Source organism: Chrysochloris asiatica, unplaced genomic scaffold, assembly GCF_000296735.1.
Source record: "Chrysochloris asiatica unplaced genomic scaffold, ChrAsi1.0 scaffold00078, whole genome shotgun sequence".
In the NCBI taxonomy this organism is placed as follows: domain Eukaryota; kingdom Metazoa; phylum Chordata; class Mammalia; order Afrosoricida; family Chrysochloridae; genus Chrysochloris; species Chrysochloris asiatica.
In genome coordinates, this window is record NW_006408596.1 from 7,682,655 (window position 1) to 7,704,163 (window position 21,509).

The 21,509-nt window shown below is 42.7% G+C and overlaps 1 protein-coding gene across 2 annotated transcripts in view; it reads left to right on the forward strand.

Annotated features, from left to right (window-relative positions):
- CIT (citron (rho-interacting, serine/threonine kinase 21)) overlaps window positions 1-21,509 on the forward strand; it is a 294,107-nt gene that overhangs the window by 132,042 nt on the left and 140,556 nt on the right. For both annotated transcript variants that reach the window (XM_006865452.1, XM_006865453.1), the window contains exon 9: window positions 17,744-17,927. In XM_006865452.1, the coding sequence (XP_006865514.1) occupies window positions 17,744-17,927 (184 nt within the window). The remainder of the gene's footprint in view (window positions 1-17,743; window positions 17,928-21,509) is intronic.

A 21,509-nucleotide genomic window follows, 5' to 3' on the forward strand; every position in this document is an offset into this window, starting at 1 on the left:
GCAAGGTCAGCAGTTCAAAACTACCAGCTGCTCTGTGGGAGAAAGATGAGGCTTTCTGCTTCCGTAAAGATTTACAGCCTTGGAAACCTTGTTCAGGGTCGCTATGGGTCGGAACCGACTCCACGGCACTTAACAACAACATTCTGTAGTAGATGACACACCCTCTAGGCTGTATTCTTCTCCATAGAATTCAGTATGAGTGTACTCAGACTCTCTGGGTCTAACTGCCAGTTTATAGGAAACATTGTAAAGAGAGAAGAAAGCTGAAAGATAGTACAAGATACAGTCAGCTAAATCCACAGTATGGGAGAATCTACACAGCAGTGTTGATTAAGGGACTTGATAGACACAACAACCAAATTAATGTGTGGACCTTGCTTGGATGTGGATTCAAGCAAATGAACTGTAGACAAACAGTTTTAGGACAACTGGAGTAAAACAAATCATATAGGAGGTGGGTATGATGAGGGTATTGTGACTGTATTTTGCAAGAAGTTCTTATTGATTAAAATGCTGGCTTTCAACTAGGGGCAGTTTTGGCAATGTCTGATAACATTTTTGATTGTCACGGCTGGTGGTTGCTACTAGTATCTAAAGGGTACAGGGTGGGATGGTACTGTTGTTGTTGTTAGGTACTGTGAAGTCAGTTCCAACTCAAAGGGAGCGTACGCACAACAGAATGAAACACTGCCCAATCTTGCGCCATCCTCACAATTATGTGTGTACCCAATGCTGCTGCCACTGTACCAATCCATTTCACTGGGGATCTTCCTCTTTTATACTGACCCTCCACTCTACCTAGCATGAGGTTCTCCAAGGACTGGTCCCTCTTGATAATGTGTCCAAAATATGAATGTCTCACCATCCAGACTTCTAAGGAGCATTCTAGTTGTACTTGTTCCATTGGAGATGTGTTTGTTTTTCTGGAAGTCCATGGTACTTCTAATATTCTCCTTTAACACCATAACTAAAAAATGCATCAATTCTTCTACAGTCTTCCTTATTTATTGTCCAATTTTCATAAGCATTTGAGATTATTGAAAATACCATGGATTCAATCAGGAGCACCTTAGTCCTTAAACAGATATCTTGGCTCCTAAGCACTTTAAAGAGGTCTTTTGCAGGAGATTTATCTAATGCAATTAGATTTCTTGACAGCTGCTTTCATGAATGTTGATTGTGTATCCAAGACAAATGAAGTCTTTGGCAGCTTCCGTCTGTTTTGCATTAATCATGATGCTGTTGGGCCAGTTGTGAGGATTTTTGTTTTCTTTACATTAAGGTGCAATCCATACTGAAGACTGTAGTCTTTGATCTTCATCAGTAAGTATTTAAGTCCTTTTCTCTTCCAGTACTAAATATCTTATAATGCACATGGCAGTCCACCCTCCAACAAGAGATTACCTGGTCCTGGTGTGATGCTGTAGGATAAGCACTGAATTGCTAACCACAAGGTCAACAGTTCAAATGCACCATCCTCTCCTCAGAAACCCTGTACAGGGTCTCATTGGGTCAGAACTGACTTGATGGCACTTAACAACAAGAACAAGTAGTAACAATGCCACAGTTCAGAAGTCCTACCTTAGAGATACCTAAGATTGTTGGTAAAAGGATACGATATGTGGGGTTTTAACAACCAGCAAATATGCAGACACAATAGAGGTCTGGGTAAAATGAAGACAGAAAGAATTCAGTGGTTATTGAAGCTGGTTGGTACATACTTGGGAGTTCATTTTACTCCTTCACTATGCATGAATGTGTGAAAGTGTTCATAGCAAGATAGGTTCCCATATGAAAATTTCCACGCCAGTTGTTCAATGACATTAGTTGTATTTATCACACTATGTCAACTATCTAGTTGTGTTCTGTTTGTTCCATTTCTAGTACTCTAGTTTTCCTACCCTCTCCGCTCATCTTTGCTTTTGAGTAATTGTTGACCTTTTGGACTCAAACTGCTGATGGTTTTTGAATGGAGCATTGACCTTACAGGTCATCTCCTTTATTTTGTATGCCACACTGCTGTTTCACTAAAAGGTGTTCTCAGGGGAAGAGTGTCTCAGGCAGTAGTTTCAGGGAGTCTTCTGCGCTCTGCTGCTTTGGTATGTCTGACCTGTTGTTTTTTTCAAATGAAGATTTTGAGTTTAGCTCCCCATATTTTCTCCCATTTTAGCTAAGACTATTCTGACCCAAGTCAGCAGAGCAGTCGCGGGTGGTATCCAGGCACCAACTAGGTGTTTTGATCTCAGGCTAGATGAGGCTCATGGAGACTTGTTTCATCTCTTGGACTTTTGGTCACCATCTTACTGTTTGGCTCTTGGTGAGTAGAAACCCGTAGTTTTTGCCTAGAAGGCCACTCCTAACCTTTTAAAACACCAGATGATACTTTACTTCAGTCGACCTTGGGTTTTGTGCACTATGCTATGCCAGTTGACTGAATTATCCCATTGATACTATGACCTGAAGCCTTAAAACCCAGAAAACTAATGTAAGAATCTATTTGGTTGTCAGAGGAATATTTGTATTTGTGCCTTCAATGAATACATGTTCCTATACCCATGTATTTGTATTTTTGTGTAGTTCTGAAGATAAGCACTTGACCACAAGGTTGGTTGGAATTACAAGGTTGGCGGTTTAAACCTACCTGCTGCTCTTCGGAAACCCTATACAAGTCACTATGGGTCAGAACCGACTCAACGGCATGTAACAAGAACCACAACTTAGATGTTTTGGAGTTCTGGTATGGCTGTAGGCTAAGCATTGGACTGCATGTTCGGTTTGAGCTGCAAAGTGGTAGTTAAGACTCACCACACTCCCCTTGGAAACCCTATACAGGGTCGCTATGAGTGGAGCCGACTTGCCGGCCCTTAACAACAACAACAACAACGTAGATAGTTTAATCTGTTATGACCTATTTACACATTTGTAGCTGCTCATATACCAATTTCTCTGTACACATTCATATATGGTCACATGCTTGCTTTTACTTTAGGTGGACTCTATGCACTACATCCACATTCAGTACCACTTCTCCCATCATCTCAAATTACTAGTCTCTAGGGTGTGGGTTAATGCACTGCACTGCAGTCAGTTTAAACCTCCAGATTGGCGGTTCAAGCTCACCAGCCACTCCTCAGAAACCCTAAGCAGGGTTGCTGTGAGTCAGAACTGAGTCAACAGCACTTAACAATAACAACAACAACTGTATAAAGCGTGGAGTTCCAGTGTGGTATTGTGGGGTAAGCACTGGGTTGCTAACTTCAAGTTCTGTGGTTCAAACCTACCCGCCATTCCTTGGAAACCCTATATAGAGTCATTAAGTGTAGGAACAGATTCCACAGCACTTAACAACAGTTGGATAAAGGAGTACTGGTGTGGCACTGTAGGATAAGCATTGGACTACTAACTGCAAGGACAGCAGTTTAAACCCACCAGCTGCTCATTGTTGTTGTTGTTGTTATGTGCTGTGGAGTCAGTTCTGACTCATAGCGACCCTGCACAGGGTTTCCGAGGCTGTAAATCTTTACAGGAGCAGAAAGATGAGGCTTTCTCCCGCAAAACAGCTGGTAGTTTCGAACTGCTGACCCTGAGGTTAGCAGCCCGATTCGTAACCACTGCGCTACCAGAGCTCCTTAGCTGCTCCTTGGGAACCCTATATAAGGTCACTGTGAGTTAGAATCTACTTGATAGTACTGCTTCCCCTCCCCTTTGGTAACCACCAGTAAACACTGATCTTAATTCTTGTAAAAGAGGAACCCTACAATATTTGTCTTTATATGCTTGATTTGTTTTACTTTGCATTATGCCCTGCAGGTCCATCCAGTTAAAAGTTTCATGGACTCATCAGTGTTTTCTAGGGTTGCATAGTAGCACCCCGCTCCTCGTTTATTGATGTAGGTTCCATAGACCAGGTCATTATATGAAAATTGCTATTATGCAGAAATGGAGATGACCACTCCAGATCACCAAATGGGATGACTGCTTGTTTACATAGCTGTCAAATGACAGTATTACCTGTCAAACCACTGAGAATCATGGCCCAGCCATGTTGACAGATAGCCTTAATTGTTATAGTGATGATACTCTTGCCTTGCATGTAGGCATTTGCTACTGCCACACATATGTTGCTAATATGTAAAATTTCCACTGTTGTTGTAAATGCAAAATGTCGAAAGAGCTAGAGGATGACGCAGGACCGGGCAGTGTTTTGCTCTGTTGTGCATAGGGTCGCTATGAGTTGGAAACCACTGGATGGCACCTAACAGCAACAACAACAAGACTCATTCCATTCCATGAATGTGCCACAGTTTTCTTATCCATTCATCCACTGGTGGACACTCGTTTTTTTTCCATTTGTCTGATAATGTGAATAAAGCAACAATGAACATGTTGTTGTTAAGTGCCATCAAGTAGATTCCAACTCAAGGCGATTCTGTATAGGGTTTCCAAGGTGCAGCTGGTGGGTTTGAACCACCCCGCCAACCTTGGGGTTCGCAGTCCAGTGCTTATCCTATAACACCATGCCAGGAGTCTAACAATGAACATAGGCATGCATATGTCTGTTCTTGTCATTATTTTTAGATCTCCAGGCACTGGACTGCTAGCCACAGGTTGGCTCTTAAAACGCACCAGCTACTCCTCTGGAGTAAGATGAAGCTTTCTGCTCCTATGAAGATTTAACAGCCTGAGAAACCCTATACAGGGTCGCTATGAGTAGGCTTTGAATTTCAGTTTTCTAAGGGTGTATACCTGAGAGTGGGATTGTGGGATCATAAAATACCCCAACTGACATTTCAGTCAATTTTGACTCATAGTAACTCTCTGTATAGGGTTTCTGAGGCTGTAAATATTTATAGGAACAGAAAGCCTCATCTTTCTCCTGTGAGCAATTGGTAGGTTTGAATTGGTAACCTAGCCGTTAGCAGTCCAGTGCTTATCTTACAGCACCACCAATGACACTTGCTGGATGTTGTTGTTGTTGTTAAGTGCTATTGAGTCAGTTCTAACTCAGAGTGACCCTGTATAGGGTTTCCGAGGAGCGACTGGTAACTTTGAACCGCTGACATTATGGTTCAAACCAACTTTGCAGTCCAGCACATTAACTTGCAGCACCACACCAGGGCTTTACTATGCTGCTTTCCATAGTGGTTGTACTATTTTACATCAGTGATGGATGAAGAGTTTTAATCTCCCCCCATCTTCACCAACATTTGTCATTTTCTGTTTTCGTAACTTTTTTTAACAGTGCCATTTTAGCGGCTGTAAGATGATACCTCTGTGGTTTTGATGTGCATCTCTGTTGACTAATGGGACTATGGTTTGGGCAGAGCTGAATTCAAATCGGTTTCAACTCATAGTGATTCTACATAGAGTTTCCAAGGAGCAGCTGGTGGGTTTGAATTACCAACCTTGTAGTTTGCAATCTAGTGCTGATCCTACAGGGGCGTACCTTCTGGTTTTTAAATACCTGTGGCATAGCTTCCAACATTTCAGCAACACATAAGCTACCGTAGTACAACAAACTGATTGATGAATGGTGACAGCCAGACTTAGAAGCAGAATCTGATTTAAAATAGTTTTGGGGTCACCTTCCTCAGCTGACCCTTGCAGGAGCTTTCTTGGGTATACCCCTAAATTGTCACTTGCTTTTGATGTCCTGCCACCCGAGAGCCTCAGTCTGTAAGTTCTCCTGTCTGTAGTGGTCTCCCCTCCCTGCTTACTGTAGGTCCAGCATATATATGTGAAACATTGCTGAGGTCATTTGTAGTTGTGGGAAGGGGTTCCTTTGTTCACTGTGCCTTATAAAAGGTCACCACATGGAAGTAGAACTTTGGGAACTCTTCATGGCATCGTATCAATTATTTCCCTCACCCTGGTGATCTATGCTTGTCTATGTCTGCTTTTCCTGCTTAACATTCAATAAAGAATCCCTATAATATTTTATTTAACCTTTTTTTTTTTTTTTCAAATGTTTTATTGTGAATTATAAGGAGCTCTGGTAGCCTAGTGTTTACGAATCGGGCTGCTAACCTCAAGGTTGGCAGTTCAAAACTACCAGCAGTTCCACGGGAGAAAGATGAGGCAGTCTGCTCCCGTAAAGACTTACAACCTCGGAAACCTTGTGTAGTGTCACTGTGAGTTGGAACAGACTCCATGGTACTTAACAACAACAACAAATTGTGAATTATGTGATAGTTTACATAAGAAACATTAACTTTACATTCATCCTATCATATCGCTTCATTGCCATGGTTACATTCCCCTCCATGCATCATCAACCAACCAAAGGGTACACCTTGCAAGCCTGCCCCCCTGCCCCCCATCATCAGCACATGGCCCTCTCTCTCTCTGGGTCTAAAGTCCCCAGCAGTTCCATCTCGCCGCATCATCTTTTCTGCTTCCATCTCTGGTGTCACTGCTTCTCTGGGTAGAGTCCCACTCTCCGTTCTTCTCCCTTGATGGTCCCAGGAACCTCTGCTCCTAGATTGAAAAGTTAATCACTACCCTCCTTTTGCTACCAAAGGTCTACCTTTACATTTCCAACCTCACAGTCAGTCCTGATAGCAACTGTTCACTGTTATACCACAGGAGACCTATCCCCATCTCCTTTCATCAGCCTCGCCCAGACAGATTGGATACTCCTCAGTGGAGATTCTACCTTCCTCCACGCCCTCTGGATCTAGGCTCCCTCTTGAAAGTTTGTAATCCAGTCACTTCTTACCTTTGTAGGTCCCCTTCCCCACAATTTTGGGTAGCCAATGTCCAAGTTGCCCATCCCTGTCTACTCTGTGTACGGAGGGGGTGGGAATGAGCCTTGCTGTAAAGATTTGTTCCCTCTTTTGAGCTACTGCATCCATAGGTGGAGGTCAAGTTCATCAAATTGTATCAGATTACTCTGTTTTTCCTCTTCTTTCTTCTTCTAGTTGAGCTCTGATCATCTAGTCATTGAAGCCAGGTCAAGTGGGTATAATCTGCACGGGTGGGTGTTCTTGTGCATATGTCCTCTCTTATCAACTGGATGCTTCACTCTCTACTCTAGTCCTCTGTGGCTATGTCACTGACTCTGGGCCCAAGAGTTCCCAGGTCTTGCCACACTGCTGGCCAACCAGGTCTCCACCTGGGTTCACAGGAGTCTGTTGAACATTGTAGGGCTTAGCTCACAGCTTCATTGCTGTTTTTCCCTCATTTCCCCTTATCAGTGACGAACGTGGTCACCAATCAGAGCGTGTATTCCCCCTGAGTCTTAGTCTTAGAAGGGATTTGCACTGAGGGGACCCTACCACTTGCCTTGATGTCTCCTGGGCAAGCAACTTGTTTGTTCTTGTAGTAATCAGTGGGACTACCTATATTGTTTTGTATTTTTCCTATTGGTCTTTCAAGAAGTATCTTCTGTTCTTCTAGCTGCTCCAGACTGGTCTGTTTGTCCTTTCAAATGGAAATTACACACCTCAGAAGTTTCTGGATGCTGTTCAGGATTCCACCTATGGTCTTATGTAATGCAGAGGCTCCACAAGAAGCCTCCTTCACTAAGCACATTGTAACCCCATTTTAAGTATTCCAATCAGTTAAAGGCAGAAGACAGACTTACAAGCTTTCTATGGTGACATTTCTGACTATTCCTTTCTCTCCCCCTCAAGTGTCTATTTTATAATGGTATGCCAGGGAAACCAAGATTCAAAAGACAGCCAAGCATCTTAACATTATTTCCCCCCTTTTCCCCATTCCAACCATGACTCAATCCCTGTATCCCAGAGCCCTGTTGTTCCAAGGTTGTGCATACATCATTATTTACCTCTGTCCCACTTAGCCTATGCAAACCTGCCTAATTGTTCTCCTATCTGCTTTGTTCTTCCATTCCCCTCCCCCTTCTTGTGTATTTCCCCCCTCCCTAGCGCCCAAACTATCCTGTGTCTATTCCCTACTTTGTGCTCCACCTTTCCCTCCCTCTCCTCACCCCACTCCCCTATAATATTTTTATATATTTGAAGAAGGGGTCTCTTTTCTCCCCATAACAGTATCATTGTGGTCAGAGATGGTGCTTTTTTGATTTTAATCTTTTTCATTTACTGAGGTTTCTTTTGTGTCCTAGCATGTGATCTATTCTGGAAAATGATCCCTGTGTGCTGGAGAAGACTATGTGTTGGTCTGATGCTGTGTGGAGTGTTCAGTATATGTCTGTGAGGTCCATTTTGCTTGTATTGTTGTTGTTAAGTGCTGCCGAGTCAGTTCCAATGCATAGCAACCCATATAGGGTTTCTGAAGAGTGATTGCTGAGTTTAAACCGCCAACCTTGCAGTCCAGTGCTTATCCTACAGCATCATACCAGACTTAGATCTTATATCAGTTCTCCTTGTCTCTGTAATTAAAAAGTCTGAAATAAAAGTTTTAAATGTTTGAAAAAAGGATATCAAAGAGGTTAGGTAAGCAGCAAAAAAATGAATATAATCTGATGTGTACTTGTTGTTGTTGTTGTTAAGTGACGTCGAGTTTTTTCCGAGGAGCCTCTGGTGAGCTTGAACCACCAACCTTGCAGTTCAAATGGCTTTGCAGTCTGGCGCATTAACCCACAGCTCCACACCAGGACTCCATGATGTGTGGTTGGGTATAGGTAAATTCAGCGCAGGGAAGATGTTGAAAGGAACATTTTCTTTGCCCTAGAGTAATCAGTTCTGATGATGGAAGCTGATGAGCTAGCGCTTTTTGCTTCTATGTTGTGTTGTTAAGTGTCATTGAGTAGGTTCCGACTCATAGTTACCCTGTATAGGGTGTCTGAGGAGCGGCTGGTGAATTTGAACCACTGACCTTGTGGTCTAGTGCATTATCCCACAATGCCACATCAGATTTAGATGGACAGAAAACTGGATATATCCAAATCCAACTTTGCAGAGAAATACCGTCAGGGAAATAAATTTGAAAATAATGCTCTCTTTTGTATTTCCCCCTATTTAGACGTTTCACAGATGGTTAAGTACCTGGTTGACAGAGAAAAAGGAGAAAAACAATGAAAGCTAAATGTTAAAAAGTCCAGATAAAGTTCAATACAGCATTGAGAGAGAAACTATCTCTGGAAATATAAATCTGTGGGAAACCTAAACTGATTACCAAAAACATTTGTTATTTAAGTAGCATATTAGGAATAAGGCATTTGGATGTGGTGAGATTTGGCTAAAGCACACGACTCCACCAAGCTCTTTTGTCCCCAGAGAAGAAAGCTGCTTCTTGTTGGCAGCCAGACCAGTGCATTGTTGAGACTGATTGAAGCACACTTTAGTAATACTGACTTCCTTTTGCATTTACTTTAAAGACACCAGTGTGAATATTGATCACCATCCCAAATGAACATTATCCTAAAGTCTTTTTATGGCTCTTGGGAAGCCGACAGCAGGGATAATTTTTGATTTCTTGTCTTGGAAACTGGATCTGATTTGTCTTCTGTTTGTATTTCTTATACAGTGCATTGTCTGAGACGTGACTAACCACATCCTACTGGGAGGGGATCAAATGTGAAGTTGGCCTAAGGCTCTAGGCAATCAAATCTGCCCTCAAGGACTGAATTGCTTTTGTGTATTTAGCAACCAATTCTATTCGCTAATCCCTTTACTCATTCTCTTGGTTCAACTCCAGGAGACTTCTAGTATTGAATATACGCTCTCTTCTTTCCATTGCAGCCTCATCTCTCAGAGTTGTTCCCATCATAAGAATTAGTTGTTAATATTCACAAAATCTCTGCCCTTGCATCAGTTGTCAAATGCTTGCCACTTTGTTCTGTAGCCTATCTCTGTTCATCCACATCCTCCCTGTTTCTGTTATCACGTCCTTAGTATAGAAATTTGTCATGCTCAATGCTGCGAATTTATCCTTGAGAGGTTTCCAGCTTCAGCCTCTTTTGACCATCACTATTAAAATGATTGTATCATTCGCTGGTGCTGACACCAACCAAGCTTTGTAAAACTCTCTCTGGTAATACATCCTGTCATTCCAGTCTAGTGCCCACCTCAATGTCTGGACAAGATTTCACTGTTACTTATTCTCCAGGCTCTTTACCCGCAGCCTTCTTGGGCCACTGCTCTGGCTTCTGTGGCTTTTCTGAAGTAGCACTCTTCTGTGCTCCAACCCATAAAGTCACCTTTTAACCAGCTCTTGAGATTCAATCACATCTATGACACCTTTCCTGCAGGAATACACAAAAACTCACTGTGTCTCCATCAGCTAAACATGCCAGCACTCCGCTGATGCTTTCTACTTTCCACACCCACATCCTAACCTCCATATGACATAAATATCCTCCTCATCACTTATTTTGCAGTTCTGTCTTCATAACATAGATACATATGATCACATTGGCGTTTCAGGCTTCAAGCAACTGGAAGATAGCTACATTTTTGGCAGCTTGCCTTCTGGTTCATGTTGTTGTTAAGTGCCATCGAGTTAGTTCTGACCCATAGCAACCCTGTGTAGGGTTTCTAAGGAGCAATTGGTGAGTTTAAACCAACAACCTTGCAGTTCAAACCGACTTTGCAGTTCAGTGCATTAACCCACAGCGCCACACCAGGATCATATATGCCATCGAATTCGTGAAGGGAGTACTTTTTTATTATGTGAGACATCGTGGTAGGTAGATTGAAGTTGCATATGTTTTTGATTTAATATTTATTGAATGCCCACTGTGTTCCAGGCACAGTCCTAATTCATTAGATCCTTAGATCATTGTATATATTTCTGTGCCTTCATGGTGTTGACTGTTAGTCATCTACTTCTGCCACACCCACAACTCAACACCAGTGTCTGTAAACAATAGTGATGATTACAAGTCTTAGGAATTTTACGAGCTCTCTCTAGGCTCAGTTTTGTTATTGATGTTTTAAATGTACAAGTTCTTCATAATGAAATTTGGTACCCTGAAGCATAGTACTTGGTTTTCCTAAAGAGCCATGTTTCATGCAGTTAGCTCCATTAAGTTTAAGAAATGACCCACATTTAAGACTTGCTAGTCGTTCATTCCTTTAATAAAAACATTTAAACAAATAATAAGGACAGCCAGGTTTTGCTTTATGTGCTGGGTATGTTGTGATGAACATAAGATAAGAAAGACCCTTGTCCTCACAGAGCTTGTGTTCAAGTGGGTTTGGCACTCATTGAAAACCCCAAATTAGAAAATCTTGTATATTTTTTATATTAATATCTGATATGCTGAAAATTTTAAGATGTGAGTAGGGTAAATGGAGCTTAAGAAAATGTTAGAAAGAAGTAGGGCCAAAAGGATAAGCCCATTTGATTCTTCTCTCCATTTTTTTTTTTTTTTTAATTTAATGTTTTTGAAGGCGATAATTTCTCCCCAAAAGCTTTTAATGAATGCCAGAATTAAAAATAAAGACACAGAATTTATAGAAGAGAAATTAACTGTATAGTTCTTAAAATAGCTCTTTGTTTCTGAAAGCCTTGTTCTGTCGTTTATCTTATAATTGGGGGAAGAAAAGAATCTTCAAGAAATTACTTGTGCAGCCCCAGCCATCAAGGAGATTGTTCCCTTATGTTACCTCAACTACGGACTGGTTTACTTAAAAAAGTATATTGTTGTTATTAAGTGTCGTTGAGTCAGTTCCAACATAGTGACCCTGTGTAGGGTTTCCAAGGAGTGGCTGATGAGTTGGAACCACTGACCTGTGGTTAGCAGTCCAGTGTTTATCCTACAGCACCACACCTGACAGATAATGCCAGAAAGATGTTTGGTGGTGGTGGTGGTGTGCTGTGGAGTCGGTTCTAACTCACAGTGACCCAGTGCAGGGTTTCCGAGGCTATAAATCTTTACGGGATCGGAAAGCCTCATCTTTGGCTGTGTTTAATTGACTAAAAGCATTGGACTCCGATGATCATAACAAACTCTGGATGACATTGCAAAATATGGGCATTCCAGAATACTTCATTTTTTCCCAACAGAGCCAATACAGAGACCCAGAGGCAGTCATTCAAACAGAACAAGGGGTACTGTTGTTGTTTTTGTTGTTAAGTGCCATCAAATCGGTTCCGACCCATAACGACCTTATATAGGCTTTCCAAGGAGCAGTTGGTGATTGAACAGCCGACCTTGTGGTTCAAACCATCTTTACAGTTCAGTGCATTAGCCCAGGACTGCATGATTTAAAATCAGCATAGGTGGTCATTAGGATTGGATCCATTCACTGTGTCTATTCAGTGTGTATGCTGAGCAAATAACTTGAGAAGATGGGTTATATGAACAGGAATGCAACATCAGGATTGGAGGAAGACTCATTAACAGCCTGCGGTGTACACATGACACAGCCATGTTTGCTGAAAGTGAAGAGCACTTGAAGTACTTACTGATGAAGATGAACAAATTGCCGTCAGTATGGATTACACCTAGACATGAAGAAAAAAAATCTTTGTAATCAGACCAATAAGCTACATCTTGATAAATGGAGAAAAGATTGAAGTTGTCAAGGAGTTCAATTTGCTTGGATCCACCAGTTAACATTCACAGAAATAACAGTCCAGAAATTAAATTATGTATTATATTGGGCAGATCTGCAGAAGACCTGCCGAAGTGTTAAAAAGCAAAGATGTCATTTTGAAGAATAAAGTGTTCTTTACCCAAGGTGTGTTATTTTCAGTTACCTCATATGCATTCAGAAGTTGCACAATGAATAAAGAAGACTGAAGAAGGTGCATTTGATTGTGGTGTTGATGAAGAATATTGACTATATTATGGAGTGCCAGAAAATTGAACAAATCTGTCTTGGAAGAAGTACCAACAGACTGCTCCTTTAAGTAAAGATTACTAGACTTTGCCTCAAGCACTTTAGTCATATTTTCAGGAAAGAGCAATACCTGGATCTTTGTAAAGTAGATGGTCACCATAAAAGAGGAAGACCATTAATAAGATGGACTGAAATAGTGACTACAGTAATGGCCTGAAACACAGCAGTGATTGTGAGGATGGTGAAGGACTGAGGAGTGAGTTGTGCTGTTGTTCATGGGATCACTTAGTTGGATCTCACCAGATGACACCTAACAACAACAGATAGGTGCTTGGCATGATTCCAGATGGTAGGGTGTCTTGTGTACCTCTATTAACCTAGACTGAAATCCCATGTGATTTTATTGACCATTGTTAAAAAGGGGGGGAAAAAACAAGAACAAAATTATATTTCATGAATATAAAAAAAGGAACATTTTCCTTAAGTCCAAGAAAAAGGAAAGTTAGATCCTCAAGATAATCTATCTTGATAGATATGGCCACAAACTTGATAGTCTATAGACTTGACACAATCCTTTTAAAACATGACGTCAAGATTTTGAGCTAATCCTCTCTTCTTATTTTCTAAATCCCCTATTAGATGTATTAGACCTTCACATTCTCTCTTGACCATTCATGGGTTTTTTTCTCTCTTTGCCTCTGAGTGATACATTTTCTGTGAGCATTCCTTGAACTTTTTAGATTATGTTCTGAAGCAGTTAGCTCGAGATTCTGCGTTTCTAACTAGTTACAGAGTGATGCTGATGCTGTGAGTCCAGAGACAACCTCTTAGTTAACTTGGGTTTCTATATGATTTCTTCAGATTGACATGCTAGCTCACTAATTTTCTCTTTAGCTGTATCTAACCTTATATGCATGTGACAGTTGTTCAATGAATAAAGAAGACTGTAGAAGAATTGATGCATTTGAGTTATGGTGTTAGGGGAGACTATTAAAAGTACCATGGACTGCCACAGAACAAACAAATCAGTGTTGGAAGAAGTACAGCCAGAATGCTCTTTAGAAGGCAGCATGGCCAGACTTTGTCTCTCACACTTTGGACTTATTACCAGGAGGGAGCAGTCCCTGTAGAAGTACATCATGTTTTGTAAACAAGAGAGACAGTGAAAAGGAGGAAGACCCCCAATGAGCTGGATTGACACAGTAGCAGCAGCAGTGGGCTCTAGCGTAGCAATGATTGTGAGGTTGCCGCAAGACCGAGCAGTGTTTCATTGTGTTGGACATAAGGTCGCTATGAGTCAATGCCAACTCGATGACACCTAAGAATAACAATCTGCTATTGAACCCATCCAGTGAGTTTTAAAATTAAAATTTAAAAACTATATTAATTTCTATAAGTTCTATATGGTTTATTATTAAAAGTGCTTAGTCCTTTTTCAAAGCATATTTTTATTCTTTTGGAGTTTTATACTTACCTACTCTGGTAGAGTAGTGTTTACGAATTGGGCTGCGAACCGCAAGGTCAGCAGTTCGAAACTACCAGCTGTTCTGCGGGAGAAAGATTTACAGCGTTCTACTCCCATAATGATTTACAGCCTCGGAAACCCTGTACAGGGTAGCTATGAGCCGGAACCGACTCCACGGCACATAACAACAACTGCAATAATAAATTTAAACTTATTTTATAGCTCCGTTTAGATTTTTCTACTCTCTGCAGATTTTGGAGGGCTAAAAACTTTCTTTTTTCTGTCCATTTCATCTGTCTGCTGGTGATTCTTCAAGGTGAAGATGATTCTTCAATGATTCTTCTCCTGTGGTTTAATTTTCTTTGGTTTGTATAGTTTGGGGTTTTCACTTTTTCAGTATGAACTTGTTTTCATTAGAGTGTGTAAGAGAGAAGAAGCATTTCCTGTGTCCCCTGGATTGTGAAAGTGCATCTACAAGTTGTTTCCCACTGATATCTGTCAGAGCTCCTGGACCAGCTTGGTGTTCCCACACTTTGCGGGACACTATCTAGGTAGACCCCAAACCTGAGTTGCCAGTTTCTCCTATCCGTTTATTTCTTATCCTCTGTGGACTCCTGGTGTGGTGCTGTAGGATCAGCGTTGGACTGCGAACCACACGGTTGCCAGTTCAAACCTACCAACTGCTCCTTGGAAACCCTATACAGGGTTTCTATGAGTCAGAACCAACTCAACAGCACTTAGCGACAACAACAACTTGGGCCTTGTAAGGACCCCTGGTGGAACTAGTGCTCAAGTGCTTGGCTGCTAACCTAAGGGTTGGCGGTTCGAACCCACCAGTAGCTGTAAGGTAGAAAGATGTAGTCGTCCACTTCCCTAAAGATTACAGCTTGGGGCAGTTCAGCTCTGCCCTATAGGATCTGGTATGAGTCTGAATCAACTCCACAGCCATAGGTTTGGTTTGGTTTGTTTTGATATACCGGGCCCTGCATGATGGTGAGCCTCCATAGAGGGGAAAGGGTTTCAAGCTCTTAACTTCCTTTTGGCACTTCCCTGCTGGGATGTGGCCTTTAGGAACACTTCCTTTCAAGATTTCCTGTTGTACTTAACTGGCTATATGTGTAGAGGCTTTCATCCTTAGTTTTTAGTCTGTTTTGTGACTATCTCACCTGCATTTTATTTTGAGTTTTTGTCCTTCTGTCCTGAAGACTATCTGGGTCTTTCTTTTTTTCAAATCTTGGTTACACTAAGCAAGCTTTGAATATGTCAGTTTTGTAGAGTAATCTTATAGTGTGGAATTTTTTAATCATAATTATGTCACTGAGAGTGGGTCCTACCCCTATATTAATCATACTCCATAGTACTTGCTCCCAAAATGGGTTCTATTTTAATCTCCTAAAGATAAATTAGTGTATAGTGGAAAGGGAATGAAAGATTTGCTAGGAATTAAATGAGATGATTACCACAGACATCCACACAGGCATGTCTGTGCCTTGTGCAGGGAAGAAGAATGTTCAGTACAGATTCTGCTGTAATGCCCATTGTATCTTACTAGCTTTCAGTAACCACAGGATCTGTCATAAATGTGTATCTCCTGTGAGCAATAATAATAAAATCAGGTACCCTCCATAGAGAGCTTACTTACTGTGTGTTCTACCAACAGGGCTAGCACTTTATATCAATTGTTTTATTTAAACCTTCCAGCAGCTCTTTGAAGTAGGTGCTATTATTATCCCCATGTTGAAACTGAGGCACAGAGAGGTTCAGTGACTCTCTCAAGGTCCTAGAGCTAGTAAGTGGTAGTCCTGAGATTTGAACCCACACAGTTGGAGTCCAGAGTATGAGCCATTTACCACTGTGCCTCCATACTAGTACGACCTGCCAAACTCTCTCCATAACCCTCCTCAGTCTTTATCTGAGATCCCATATTTTGGGAGGGAAAACTTCTCTTTCTGATCCTTATGAAATATAATTTCCTTTAAAAATTTTATTTAAAAAAGTATTGGGTAATGGAAATCTGATCGGATTTGAGCCTTTGTTGGTGGAAATCCACATGGCATGTGGGCTGAAGCATTCACTCTGACTTTTCTTTCCATCAGCGAATTGTTAAAGTATTAAGCAAGTAGATTCTGATAGAAACAGGGACAATTCTCTTGAGAAAGCTTGGATGTGTTAGATCGTTTTCTCAGAGGGCGCATTTTCTATCTTCCATCTTCCTTACTCTCCCACCTGATCTCAATCCATTGGAGCTCTGAGACTATTCTTTTAGGCTTCCTGGGAGCAACCTCCCCTGGAGCCATCCCCTTGCCCCTGCGCGTCTCTCCCCCACTCCAGTTCCTTGCTGACGCTCATGGTGTTGTCATTGGGAACTTTCTCTGTAAGGGGAAAACAGACTGCTGCTCATATCTGGCACACAGCTTTGGCCAGAACAGGAGGGGTTAAACCAGGAGTCTGGACCATGAAGGTCTGTGACAACCATCCTAGGGGGAGCTCTAGGGAGCCTGAGCCCAAGCCCCAGCGGTGACTCATCCTGCTTGCCACTCAGAGCAGCATTGGCCCCTGCCTCTTGGGCAGCCAGGTGGGGTTACAGCCAAAACACCCACCGAGAGGGGAGCACAGAGCCTGCACTGCAGGGGATATGATGCCGCCCTGTCCGGCTGGCCCGCCACGGATGGCCCAGCCCGCAGCCATGGTAACACCTCTGGCCGGCTGCAGCCCTGGGAGCCCACCGCAATGAGCAGCCTCCTGGTGACTGCAGGACAGCCATCCACCTCACTGACCCACAGAGCTTAGTAGATGGGCAGGAAGCAGAGAAGATGTAAGATGCCCCCAGCTGGGAAGCATGCGGTGTAAGGAGGTAGGGGCTCTGCCGCAGTTGTGCCTCCAGGGGTGTTGTAAATCACTGGGAGGAACTTTCTGTAGCTGGGATTTCATTATGCTAATTAAGCTGCAGTGGATTCGGTGGGCCTGCTTGAGGTAGGGAGGTGGGATAATGAACTGCAGAAAGTGGTTGGTAAGATTTCCGAGTAGTCTCCTCGGGCTATGGGCTATGAATAAGCTAGACTGCAGTGCTACCCCGGAGTGAGTTACAGCATCTCACGCATCCTCTATCTGTTCCTTAGCCTACTCAGGTAAATCTGTGTACCGGGCAATTTCTGTGATTAGCAGTAACTATGAATAATCTAGACCTGTCGAGATGAGGAAATGAATAGGTCTAGATCACCCACTGGCTGGCACGCACTGCTGATGCTCCGTAGTCGTGCTGGGAAAATGTTGAGAACCAGCACTTTGTCCAAAGGAGTTGTCAGGTGATTCCATTTAATCAAGTGACCTGTTTGAGTTATCCTTCAGTGTAGCCCAGCAGAGAAGGCAAGCTTGTCTGCGGGTTGGTGGCCATGTTGGCAGAGAAGGGGTTAAGCTCTTGTTGCTGTCGGAGCCGTGAGGAGATTGAGAGCGGGCGCTGCAGTGCCCCGGAGAACGCTGAAGGAGTAAGACGCTTTTCTCTGCAACAGTGTTGAATCCGTCTGAACGCTCTCTTCTCCCCCCCTTCTTGTTTTTCTTTAACCAGCTCCTCCCCCCTTCGTTCCCACCCTCAAGTCTGATGATGACACCTCCAATTTTGATGAACCAGAGAAGAATTCGGGGGTTTCATCCTCTCTGTGCCAGCTGAACCCCTCAGGTTTCTCAGGCGAAGAGCTGCCATTTGTGGGGTTTTCATACAGCAAAGCACTGGAGATTCTTGGTAGATCTGAGTAAGTGGTAATTTGACTTTCTAAGGGATGGGAATGGGTGCAAGGCAAAGAGCCAAAGGGAGGGAGGTGGCGGGTGGAGGGAAGCTGCTCTTCAGCCTTCTTTTGGGAAACAGCGTACCTGTTTGGGCTCTGTTGGGATAGACGGGCACCCTGCTCATTTTGCTGTGTTTCAGGTACCTGTCCCTGTCAGCAGCCTTATAATTGTCAGCTGGATACTTTGGATTAGTTTTTCTGTCTTTGGTCTTTTCGAGGGGAGGGCAAGTGGGAGATTTCTAGTGGTGCAGATGCTTAACCGAAGGATTGATGGATGGGATTTAAGATGAGCAGTCCATCTACCCAGCCATCTCTGTGTCCATCATTCAGGTTGTGGTGGTGGTGGGGTGTTATCTTTGCTGTTTTGCAAGAATCCTGAAGACCACTTCTCATTAAGTGAAAGGTTTCTTGTTAGGTTTAACTGAGCTGCAAGTGGCTGTGCGCAGCCCTAACCCTGAGCTGCAGGATCAGGGAGCCGGTGGCTGAGATTCTCCAAGCTGGCAGAACGCTGGCGGTCAGAGAAAGCCCGGTTACCATGAGCCACCGGGAGGGAGTGTGATGTAGCAGAGTCATTGATTCACAGGGATCAGGCTTCACAGGAGGAAAAAAACCCAAACCAGAATACTAGAAAATAGGAGTATAAATACCACTGTAAAGCCCTTGACTCAGTAGGTCTTTCTAATGAGAAACACATTCATACTGCACTTACGGTTTGAGGGTCCTGGCTTCCAACCTCCAGAAATTCTTCTGAAATGCAGCATCCTCTGTGGACGTGGTTGCTCACTGTCTTGCTTCGGTTTCTGTACGATGATATTCTGATTCCACAGGAGCAAGTTCCCAGGAAGGTCTCCGACCAGCGGTGTTACGCCCAGGCACCCCACCGCCCTCACGTTGTGTCTCTTGGGGGATGTTGGGTAATTCATTGCTGCCCACTTAGGAGATGAGCAGAATGTGATTTTTCTCCTTGAATGTATTCGTTCCCTACATGTTGTGCTCATAGCTTAGGTGTTGAGTCTGGAAGATGTAGTGTTGGTTCCTGGATGGTGTTTCCTCATGGGTGCTGTCCTGACAGTACCATTCCTGAAAAGATTTGAGACTATTGTTGCAATTGGACATTTAGACATGAACTAGGGTTTGGGACTGTAATTGAATTTGAGAGAGGTTTTTGTGTTGAGAGATGTTGAGGGGCTCCTTCTTTGTTCCCTCCTCAGCAGCTGGGTTTAAAATTTGGGTTGGAATTTGACTGTGCCTTTCTTGGTGATTTTCTCTACAACCCCTAAACAATCTGTATAATGGCAGGGGAGGCAGAAATCTAGCTAGCTGTTGAATGCGCTTCCAGATCAAGCTGGAATGAATGGTACATCAGGGCTGGGAGGTTCTGCACTGACATCGAAGGACAGGATAAGAGTGGAGGCTCAATGGTAAAGGTGGCATGGTTCGTGGGCAGTGTGACCTTGACACACACACAGTGCACTGAAGGTCACACACATATTGGACCGGAAGGAGATGTGTAAAGAGTTCTAGTTCTGGCTAGCAGTGGGCTGCCTGGGTCAGAATGAAAACTTGCTGCGGGTGTTCATCAGTCATTTGAGAAACAAGGGAGGACCCTGGGGAGTTTGATTTCAGGGGCAAAAGCAGAACGGTGTGGGAGATTCTAGGCATTGCAATTAATCCACTGCAGTGTGTGATTAATTGCTTATTTTTCAGGAAGGGTGTAATTGCATCTCTGTGCTTCTTAACAGAAAGGCCTCTCAGTCTTAAGCCCCAGGCACTCAATAAATATTGGTTGATGCAATTTATTTATGATCCTTTCCTCTAGATTGTGTATCTGTTGCTCATTGTATTTATTTGTAGAAATGCTGTTTTACCTTTGGTGGCTGAAAATGCAAGGGGACTTCAAAAAGTTGGTGGAAAAAAACTCCATTATCTTGTCATTGTCATTTGATTTTTCCATGAACTTTTGAAAACCTCTTGTATATCTTTAGAACGTAGAATGAGCTTCTTTCTGTTCAGTCCCCAACAGAATTCCTAATAAGAGTCTCATTTTTAAAAAGCATATGCAAACAAAAGATGTGTATCATATCTGGAAGATGGATTTGGAGTATTCCTGTCTTGGGAACTTCAGTTTGTTCCCATGGCAATATGGGGTTTTCTCTTAGGGTGTTGTATGATGTTGTTGGCTTGGCTGCTCTGCTCTGGGGCAGCTGTGAAACCTGCAGGGTCAGTTTAGAAATTCACTCCACCTGTTGTATGGGGCTCACCCTGGACTTGGATTATCATTTTGGATGATGAAAATCCTATTTTTGTTGTTGTTAAGTACTGTTGAGTCTTTCTGACTCATAGTAACCTCATGTATGAAAGAATGAAACACTGTCCCATCCTGTGCCGTCCTCACAATCATTGCTTTTTGAGCCCTTCATGTCATTGAGAGTCTTTCTCTTTTTCACTAATCCTCCACTTTACTAAGTGTGGTATCCTTCTCCAGGACTGGTCCCTCCTGGTAACTTGTGCAAAGTACAAGAGACGGAGTCTCCCCATCCTCACTTCTAAGAAGCATTCTGGCTGTACTTCTTCCAAGACAGATTTGTTTGTCCTTTTGACAGTCCATAGTATGTTCATCATTCTTCACCAACACCGTAATTCAAATGCATCTGTTCTTTCACATGCTTCAAAATGTTTGTGGAAAAATGGAATTGACAGATAATTGGAATTATTCCATGAACTTGTTGAAGCACCAATCTATAAGGCAATTGAACATACTTGGATCAGAGTCCAGGTGTGGCACTGCCGGTTAATGCGCTGAACTACAAGGTTGGTTTGAACCACAAGGTTGGCGGTTCAAACTCACCAGCTGCTCCTTAGAAACCCTGTACAGGGTGAGTATGAGTCAGAAGCTACTTGATGGCACTTAACAACAACAACAGCAGCAGCAATGACTTGGATCGGACGCACCTTAGTCCTCAGAATGACATTCTTTCTTTTCAAGACTTTAAAAAGGCCTTTTGCAGCAGATTTGCCCAATGCAATGGATTGTTTCTTGACTGCTGATTCCATAGGCATTGATTGTGGATCTGAGCAAAATGAAATCCTTGACAGCTTTAATCTTTTCTCTTTATCATGATGTTTCTTACTGGTCCAGTTTTGAGGATGTTTGTTTTCTTTATGTTGAAGTGTAATCCGTATTGAATTCAGCTCTTCAAGTCCTTTTTACTTTCAGTAAGCAAAAATCCCATTAGAAGTCCCATAACAGAGGTATAATGACAGGATTACTTAGCAACTTGTACAGTTCCGTTGACAATATTTACAAAGTGTATTTGGAGGTAGCGGGGAGGCATTTTCTGTGAGGCTCATGTTTGCTGCTTGAGTCTCTCCTCCTGCCTGTTCTTTTTCCACATCGGGGGTTTTTATTTACCCTCACTAATTGCCTGTCCTGTTACTCACTCTTCACACCATGGAAAAGCTTACAGGTGCTGCTCTGCTGTGCTGGGGTGCATGGACCCCAGATTGGTTCCCAGTGAACTGAATGAAATGTTCTTAGAGGGAACTGAA